Source organism: Pieris napi, chromosome 9 (genome assembly GCF_905475465.1).
Source record: "Pieris napi chromosome 9, ilPieNapi1.2, whole genome shotgun sequence".
In the NCBI taxonomy this organism is placed as follows: Eukaryota; Metazoa; Arthropoda; class Insecta; order Lepidoptera; family Pieridae; genus Pieris; species Pieris napi.
The window spans coordinates 11,421,040-11,430,687 of NC_062242.1; the positions used below are offsets into that span (position 1 = coordinate 11,421,040).

General features: G+C 32.9%; 2 protein-coding genes across 3 annotated transcripts; one reads left to right on the forward strand and one right to left on the reverse strand.

Moving 5' to 3' along the window:
- Nucleotides 1-1,095: 1,095 nt before the first annotated feature.
- Nucleotides 1,096-9,616, reverse strand: LOC125052640 (dynein regulatory complex protein 8-like). Of its 2 annotated transcripts, XM_047653591.1 has the most exons (7): nt 9,457-9,616; nt 9,133-9,246; nt 8,928-9,051; nt 8,554-8,680; nt 8,177-8,260; nt 1,448-1,582; nt 1,096-1,207 (listed from the first exon to the last, which is right to left on the reverse strand). In XM_047653591.1, exons 1-6 carry the CDS (start codon nt 9,479-9,481, stop codon nt 1,463-1,465), a joined length of 594 nt encoding a protein of 197 aa, XP_047509547.1. In that variant the 5' UTR covers nt 9,482-9,616; the 3' UTR covers nt 1,096-1,207; nt 1,448-1,462. The 2 variants fall into 2 exon arrangements, with proteins under 2 accessions (XP_047509547.1, XP_047509548.1); XM_047653592.1 differs by lacking the exon at nt 1,448-1,582 and having other exon boundaries at nt 9,457-9,615.
- Nucleotides 2,641-7,759, forward strand: LOC125052639. Its single transcript, XM_047653590.1, has 8 exons — nt 2,641-2,868; nt 3,306-3,401; nt 3,725-4,634; nt 4,903-4,976; nt 5,089-5,340; nt 5,948-6,259; nt 6,607-6,775; nt 6,960-7,759. Exons 1-8 carry the CDS (start codon nt 2,749-2,751, stop codon nt 7,637-7,639), a joined length of 2,613 nt encoding a protein of 870 aa, XP_047509546.1. The 5' UTR covers nt 2,641-2,748; the 3' UTR covers nt 7,640-7,759.
- Nucleotides 9,617-9,648: the final 32 nt, after the last annotated feature.

Consider the following 9,648-nt stretch of genomic DNA (forward strand, 5'->3'; position numbering starts at 1 on the left):
AGAAGGCATCAATCTATCTGAGGATAATGTGATAGTTAACAGTTTTCTTTGCAGGTTTTAATATTTATATGTTACTTTTTGTTATGTAAATTTAATTCCTATTCTTTTAGCAGTTAATAGCAATATCACAACATGGGATTATGAAATGTAGATCTCCTGAAAAATGATATTATTTTACCGATAGAACGATATTTTTGCTTGTATTACGGCTTCAGTGATGTATATACGTGGTGTACTTATACATATTATGACGATTAAAACTCTTTCAACTTTTTGAATCGTTATATCTCAAAAACGGTGGCTCTTAGGAAAAAAGTATTTCGACATTTTTTATAGATAATTATCTGATCTACAATTTTTGTCTAAACTAATTTTATGATAAAACTTACTATTTTGCTGAAAATCGCGAAAAACCCATTTTTGTGATCTTTGACCCGGAGTAAATTTTTTTGCACGTGCCGGATCGATGAGGACTTTTCACATTCCCTAATAGTGTATTGAGCAATCCTACCAATATGCAGCCAAGTGCGAATTATTGTAACCTTGGATGTCTAAATTGACCGGACTATATGTTTTTCTATAAGTTTTGTAACTATTTTGTACGCTGGCTTTTGTTTATTGACAAGTCAATAAACAAAAGCCAGCGTACAAAAGCGTCCGCCAAGGCGGATTCATAAATTATTTTATACACACAGTACTAAGTAGGTAGGTATATATGTTTTACAAATGTAGACACCTATTGCTTACTACTGTTTCCTCATTTGAAGGTCGCAAATTGACTAGTATTTCTTGTTTATGCAACACTTTACACTGATGGTCCGCCCTTATCGGTCATTATAGATCGTTATAACTCAATAATGTATAAAATTATTTTTCGTCTTATATAAAGCAGATACCAGTTAGTAAGTACTTAGTGTATAAAATAATTTACGAATTTGAAAAATCTAAAAGCAAGGGTATGAAATAGTAACAAAACTAAACTTCAAAACAACACAATATTGCATATTTTAATTTAAACTTTTAGTTCTGTTTAATATTATTTAGCAACTAGTCTGTTTTTTTTTCTGAAATTATTTATGAAAAAAAATTAAATACCAACTTTTATAAATTTTTATTGTTTCAAAGAATGTTGAGTATTTTGGTTATATTTGAGATTCTGGTTAAATTATTTTGGAGGCTGTGGGGTGTCTGCAACTTCATCTTCAACCTGCAAATAAACCCCAATTACATTATAAGTTCCTACTTATATCTTTTATTAAATCTAAAAAAATACTATATATGCAACGACAATATAAAATACCTAGGTATATGTATGTAATTGTTTCGTCAAATTACTACCATAGACTAGGTAGGTATGAACAATAACTACAAAAGGACCTAGTTTATTTTCTAATACTCTAAAGGTGTGATGTTATACTAAATACACGACATGGTATAAAAATATTGCCTGTGAATGGCTAAACTAATTTTGAGCAGCACGAAGCAGTGAAGATGCTCGTCTTTTCTTAGGAGCTGCTGCTTCTAGTCTTTTTCTTTCAGCTTCCGCTTCATCAGCTATATTATAAACATCTTTGGGAGCAACCTGAATTAGAAATTCTTATTTTTATAGAGTAAATACTTCTTGGGTTCTGCTACTAGCTAGGTCTGATGTAAAATAAAATGAGAAAGTGCACTGGCTGGCACACTAGGCTTCTCTGTTAAATGTAAGTAAGGATCTAATACATTCTTTAGTAGTATTAGAAAGTGGAAACCTATTCAGAAACAGACGTACATATATACAATAATGCATTAGAGCGCGCAGAACAAAACGTTAAGTTGTTTTGACACCTGTGTATCTTAAATATATAGTAGTTTGCCATCATCACACATCAAGGCGTTAATAAGTTAGTTGTTGGGGCCTCAAGTAAACAGGTCAAATTTTGCGGTCAAAAGGAAAAACTAACATTTTTAAATTCAACTTTTTTAAAGTTTAGCGCACTTTTGTAATTAGGTGTTGGCAACATTACACAACAGATTTTCGGATTAAACTTTTCAAGTTTCAACTACTAATTAGTAATCTAGTCTGTGATAGGGATGATCGATGTTAGAAAAACATCGATATTGACATCGATGTCATAATCGAAAGCCCAACATCGATGTTCGACATTTATCGAAAACCGAACATCGATGTTGGATAACATTGATGATTTTTGCATTAATAATTGACAAAGAAATAAAAAACAGTGAAATGGTTCGAAATTAATTAAGAAACAGAACAAATTATTACATATTTATCAACTGATTGAATGAACAGTAATTTTTGAAGAACCTTTTAATATATTTCTTTGTTGGAGTAGTGAGGAACTGTGAGAGAGAAAAAGCGAGGGAGACTACGACGAACGAACAAAGGGCACGACCTGGGCGCAAAGAAAGAATACGCTTTCAAAATTTTAATAAACCTGATTTGTGGATGCGTTCATAGAAGACATAATTTGTTTCGTAAGTTGCATTGGTCGTGGCCTTGAGTTAACATCGATGTAACGATATTTTTCGTATAGCAACATCGATGTTTTTGCTTTCAACATCGATGATCATCGATCATCGATGGTTATCGAGCATCCCTAGTCTGTGAAGTGTGTACTTTGTACTGTCAACTGTGTAGTCTGTAGTGTGTACGCCGTACGGCTTCTCGTTTAGAGTGGTTCAATTAAGTTGTAATTCTTTGGTAGCTTGTTATATTTCTGATACTTAATAATAAACCCATAAAATATGAGAGGCAGAGGTGGACAACGAGGTAGAGGATTCGCTCAAGGTGGACAGGGCAACAGGGATTGGCACGCGAAAAAATCTGCAACACAAAATGGCCCACTGATGACGGATCACTTGAGAGTACGTACCGTTAATAATTTATATTATATGTATTACATTTCTGCAGGATCTTAAGATGCTTTCATCGCACAAAACCATACTATTACCATAGAAGTCTCATCTTTCCAATTACAGCTACACAACGTCGATCTTCAAATTCTATTGCCGAAATCTACGGAATCGTCTACTAGCCCGAGATGTAAATTTTTATTCTTGAAAATTCTCAAAATAAGTCGACAATTTTAGATGTAGTTCTGCAATACCTTACAAAAAAAACGTAACTTATCACATCAGTTGTGTTTTAAAAACCAACTACGTCTCTGGTCAGTTACTCGTAAAAAAAGTGTTTTCAGATATAGTTTTACATTTAGACTGATCCGAGTAGATTTACACTATAATGCAAATTACACATTTCTTGGTTCAAGTAGTAATGTTTAATTTATCATTTATTTATACAGGATATTGATATAGAGTTGGAGATATTGAACAGACGAAGACAGATGCTTCAGCAAGAACATGAACTGCTTGATCAGGAAAGGGAATATAATGTGAAGGTATATTTTTTGAACATTTAAGATATATTACAACTTAACCTGAAAATATGAAAGTTATACTAAAATAATAATATCCTAAGTAATTGCCTTAATAGGATGCAACCCACATACATTTCTTATTTAATCTGTATTCATATACATTTACTCTGTTTTATCATTTTTTTTATTATTTCATTTTAAAACATCAATTATAAAGTATTATACTATACAGTTGATGATGGTTTAAATGGAATACCTTAAATATTTTTAAGACTAGGTTTTAACAATACTTCCAAAATTGGTTAAATCTTACTAATATGACCAATATATCAATTGATTTTCAGAGACATTATGATTATGAGCAACCTATGACTTCTTACAACCAGCCTAACTACTATCACAGGCAAGGCAATAAACGCCAGGCTGTTGAAAGAGCTCCTTCAAATCAGTTCAACCTACCTGCAAGAGTTGAACCCTGGGAGCACAATGCCCAATCAAATAACCCTAGCTTTATCCCTCCATTACTTAGCTCTGTGACAAGAGACCTTCTGACTAGGCCTGCTAGACCCCCTTCACGTAAAGAGTTTAGGCCAACTAAGCCCAAAGCCCCAGTGCGTAGCAATTTCAATCCAACTAAAGTAACAAAACAGAAATTGCGTACTGGCTTTTTAAAAAAGACTTCAATTTCTCACCCTCAAGACATCCAACCAAAAACGATCATTACACCAAAATCTAGCTATGTGCCTCCAAAATCTAGCCATGTTCCTCCAAAATCTAGCCATGTGCCTCCAAAATCGAGCCATGTTCCTCCAAAATCTAGCCATGTGCCTCCAAAATCTATTTCTGTGCCTCCAAAATCTATTTCTGTGCCTACAAAATCTAGTGTGGCTTCATCTTTCGCTCCAATAGAAGATGACACATTCATTTTGCGTCATAACGTCCAACCTTCGCCGCAGTTGAACGGCCGATTGGAATTAGCTTTAGGAAGTATTACAAAGGATATTAGAAAATTAGATTCTTCTAATTTCTCCCTAACCACGGCGTCATTTCAAAGCCAACGAATACTTAAGCAGATAATTAGAGAAAGGATTCACTCTGTCATGCTAGATAAGAAGGTTGGGAATATGCAAGATATTGTTGCTTGCTACCGAAAAAAATATCCAGTAGAGACAGACGCCGAATTACTTAAACTTGGCCATGATTGTCAGGTTTACTATATCCACACCTTGGGTATTACGCCTACTATTAACTCAGGTAGTTATTACACTTTACAATCTCTGTAATGATTTAAACTAAATACCTATCATTCAGAAAGCTTGTTCAAAGCTTCAATTGAATGTCTCGATGAACTGACAACTTAGTACATCTTAACATAGCAGAGACTATAATTTCATGGTCACTCTGAAATTATGTTATCTATTGCTATACTTTTTTTGCTCACTTAAATCAGAACTTGTATAAAACAATAATATGAAAATAATTTGTTTAGGGTTTAACCTAATTTTTAAGTGCTGTATTTCAGATAATGTTAAGGACTTTTTCAAGGCCAATCTGACTAAAGTACTTCATAATAAAGTGGAAAAACTTTTAAGTCAAGTGAGTATAGCTTTTTTTTTGATATAGCTGTAACTCTTAGAGCTTGTATTGTTTTGCTTTTAGTATATTAAAAAATATTTTGTTTAACTAATATACAAATATAATAATTTAGCTTAAGGATATCAGCTCCGTTCAAGATGGTGATGATACAATACTGAAAATAATGGATGATGTAGTTGATCTAGAAGAGAGTGATATAGTAGAAAATGCACCACGAAAACCTAAGAATGACGACCTGTCTAAAGATGAAGTATCTGAAGAAGAGAAAGTTAATAAGAAGATTGAGAAGGCAAAGATTTATATGAAGTTGATGGAGAACTTGATTGACGTTAGACTGCCTGCTATACTTACCAAACATAAAGAAGTTAGTAACTATTCATGTTCTTAATGTTCACTTGTAAAAATATTACTATACTGGCTTCCACATGCAGCTTACACTGTGCATTTTGTGCATTTTGTTACCTTCATTTGTTAATATAATTATATTATACTAGCAGAACGGCCAAGCGTTGCTGTGGCTAAATTTTTTGTTCTATTACATAGTAGCAAACTATTCAAGGGAAACGGTATGAGAACACCAGTCATGGGGACCACCATGCTTTTTTTGGTGGTTATGCCATTAAATTGTAGCTTATGCGAAACGTTGGTACTTTCAACACAGCGCCATCTGGTAGAATTGTGACTATCAAATTTTTTTTTTTTTTTTTGTTTGATCTGCTTTGACTATCAAATAATAAACAAATATTTTGCAATAAAATAATATTGCGGGTATAATTTGAGATGTAATCATGTAAGCTACAAACTACACACGGTGTGCAAATTTGATTGATATTGGTTCGGTAGTTTAGGAGTCCATAGCGGACAAGCAACCTGACACATAATTTATATATATATTAAGATGTATATTTATTATGGTTGTAAAAAACTACAAAAATCTGTTTGGTAGTATTTTTATTATTCCTTTTTTCCAGAGTTTTGTCACAATGATAGAACCTGATAAAGAATATAAACTTGCCAAGGCTGAAGTTATAGAGGCCACAGTGAAGGAAGCTGTTTCTCTTGTTGCCAAGAAAATTGATAATACCAGGTTTGCTATTATGGATGCAATTATTGATAATACTACAACCACTAAAGAGACTGAACATACTGAAGAAAATGAAGCAGTTTCAGTCAATACTGAAGGTTCCAATGAACCTACTGTTTCACAAAATATTTCAACTCCGCCATTGGTGTGTGTGAGCACACCAACTTCCAAAATAACTGAACATCCCTATTATGTAAAGGTAATGTGTATATATTAAATTTTTAGCACAAGAAAAATAAATAATCAAGAATATAATAGTGTCCAAGAATTAGTATTATAAATTACGTGAAAACTGCATTCATATGTATTTAATTGTTGTAGAAAAAAAAATATTCATAGAATGAAGCTAGAAGACTATTGTTAATTTGCGATTTCTTTTTGGTTTACATGTGTACTCCTCATTCAACAACTTCTTAAATATATATCAACGTGAATTTAATCTCAATAGCACGTTTCGCATGGTGTACATTATGTAATCAATTCTTTTAAAAATATTTAATATACAATCATGAAAAATTTTGTATAATGAATTTATACTGTTTTCAGTTAATTGGCCGTCCTGAATTACCATCTCGCGCCTCAGTCTATGCATATTTAGAGCAATTCAAACCTGCTAGCATCAAAAAGCATAAAACTATTGGTAATTTGCTAGTCATTGGATTTAATGACAAGGAAGCTTATGAAAAAATAATGGAGGCTGGCGATAAAGTTATTGGTATGTTCTATAATTATTATAGTGGAACAATTAAATGATCTTGATATTTTTTTATAAATTTATAATGTATGTGTATGTGTGTAGACTCACATACTTTAAATTCTATACTTGCACAATTAGGCAAAGGCTATGTATGTGATTTCCTCATTAGTAGGCATTTTAAATAATATTTTATTGCACGCAGGTGAAAATACCATGACTGTAAGGTCAAGTGAAAAGGTAAACCTGACTCCTCAAAAAGTTGAAAATGTGAATGCAACTCCACAGAAGAGTGATGATGCACTTAATGACACAACTTCAAAAGAAAGTACTTCACTTAACGATGCAGCCGAAAATTCACTCCAAGATACAACCACCAATAAAGAAGGAAACGAAATTAAGGATTTGGACGCAACAGATCTTAACGACAGCTTGAATATTGGTCAAGATATTGAAGATCAAATAACTAACTTACTCACGGAAGTTAAGAACGAAGATGATAATGATGAACATCCAAATACTGATAAGGAGTATGAAAATAAAGACATAACTAAACCTAGTGAAAGTGACGATAATATTGGCGAAGAAGCTTCTAAAACGATTTCCGAAGTTACTGAAACAACAGCTTGTGTAGAAAATATTCAACCAACTAAAACTAAGTCTCAGGATAATGAAAACTTAAATGGTAATGATACAAAAGATGACCACGCAAATGAAAGCGATCCAAAAAAACAAACAGAAAACGCACATGTTGAAGTAAATGATGTTAAAAGTAATCTTAAAGATTGCGGACGCGCAACACCTACAAGGTCCTCATCTCGATTAGCGGCGACCCCTAGTACAATTAAAACTAGACGCGCCAGTAGATTAGCGCAAAATCAATGATAATAATAATAGTTTGCTGAAGTAAAATTTGATTGAAATTAATTTTATGTGAATTTGGTATAAAGCTGTGTTAGCTTATAATTATGTGACTAATAATGGATTAAATTGATTAAATTCTTACTTGTTTTATTTTTTATTTGAAATTTCCGGTAGTAGTAGTACAATGTTGTTAATTTGAAAAAATATATAAACGCAACCAACCAATGTTATGTGTGTACAAGAATAGTTTTTTCTATTTAAAGTAAAAGTCATAACTATAACCGAAATTTTGCATTATTACAAACTTACGTCTTCTGCGATCGGAATTGTTCGTGGAAGAAGGAACATGCTGCACTTTCACCGACCTAAAGGGAGAATCCTCTGCCACTGACTGGGAAGGTCTAGTGGCTAAAATCGAGAAGTTGTATATATTCTTAGGCGTCGGAATAATTGTTGCCACGAGTTTTGGTGTCACTACAGGTTAATCTATGCCGTAGTGTTTGAACTCATGCCAAAGATGAGTTACTTTAATATAAATCGTATTAAAAGGATACATACCATGAGCTGGTTGATGTAATACTCATAAGTAATAGTATCCGTGACAGGATCTAGAGCCGTTTGCATCATTTCTTCAAACTCTTCCTGTAATCAATATTTTGTAGCAAATATGGTTAATTATAATTCAGTGGTGCTGCAACCCTATATGGTGTTTGGCCTTAGATCGCATCTGTTTCTTTGATTTCCATAGACAAGTAGATGATATTACGTCAACGCTTTTTGAGTCTTAGAACATGTCGGTTTCTTCACGGTGTTTGCCTTCACCATACGAGCTGTTTATTACGGACAAAGAGAAATCCATTGATATACAGCCGGGATTTGAATGTATATGTTAAACTTTCTGCTAACAATTTATAGCGATGTCTTAAACTACGTACCTGTGTAAATGGTTCTCCTTCTTCAAGCATGAGTTGTGTAAACCTCTCTTTTGAAAGGTACCCGCGTCCTTCAGTATCAAAATATCGAAACGCAGCTAGTAACAATTCTGCTGATGCAGGGTAAAACCTAAAAGGAAATGATCAAACATGTTCACGCAATAATCAGTTCGTCCTTATTCGAATCCTGGCGCAACCAATAATTGCCTGTAGCAAGACAGGCCTAAATATTACTCATTTGGTTCTCCACCCAAAATTTGTCTGTTAAGTGTTAACCTCATATACTATCAAAGAAACACAACGCTCAAGACCCTGTATAGAAGAGTTGCAAGCCTTAATAAATCGAGGATAAGTTTCAGTGTATATTAGAAGTTAACCTGTGTTCTATCATCACTTTACACATAAATGGTAGAAAATTTGAAAGTGGTACATTTCCGGTAGCTTCCTTGTTTTCTGTCGCAAGTATAACTTCTTGTATTTCTGCTTCTGTAGGACAACATCCTGTAAATTTTCATCATGAATTAAAAATAATTAGTACCTATATAATAAAATTCTTTTTTATATCATTGGTTAGGTACATACCTAAAGATCGTAATATGGTTCCTATTTCTCTCACATCAACTACTTGCTTTCCGGAATGATCGAAGACTTCGAATGCCTCTATTATTTTCTTCTCTAGATCATTATTAGGTTGAACTAAAAATATAGACGTACTTATATTGTACAAACGACGAATACCTTTTCGTACTTTATTGTTACTTGAATATATAAATAAATAAAACACAATGCTGCTTATATTAAGTTTAGGCTTATATTATTAATGTTGCTTTACCAATTAGAAATTAATTGTACAAGACCATTATCTTTATAGTTACTTAAGAATTGCATTCAAATTATAGCGCTTACTTTTGGGCTCTTCTTTTCGCGCCATTTAAACGAGAATTTAATATGAGATTCTAAAATATAATATAAAAAATCTGCACCACCCACCCAAACACAGCAACTATAATAATTGTTACCACATTTGATACAAATAAAATGTTACTTAGCAACGCGTAAATATCTGTTTTTATTTCATTGGTACAAGTTGTCCAGAGA

Coding starts and splice junctions, on each gene's coding strand:
- LOC125052640 (XM_047653591.1), bottom strand. CDS start 9,481: ATGGCGCGAAAAGAAGAGCCCAAAA. Junction 8,681..8,927: donor AAAGTGATGATAGAACACAG/GTTAACTTCTAA, acceptor ATTTCCTTTTAG/GTTTTACCCTGCATCAGCAG. Junction 1,583..8,176: donor ATTACATCAACCAGCTCATG/GTATGTATCCTT, acceptor TTTCTAATTCAG/GTTGCTCCCAAAGATGTTTA.
- LOC125052639 (XM_047653590.1), top strand. CDS start 2,749: ATGAGAGGCAGAGGTGGACAACGAGGTAGAGGATTCGCTCAAGGTGGA. Junction 2,869..3,305: donor TGATGACGGATCACTTGAGA/GTACGTACCGTT, acceptor TTATTTATACAG/GATATTGATATAGAGTTGGA. Junction 6,260..6,606: donor AACATCCCTATTATGTAAAG/GTAATGTGTATA, acceptor TACTGTTTTCAG/TTAATTGGCCGTCCTGAATT.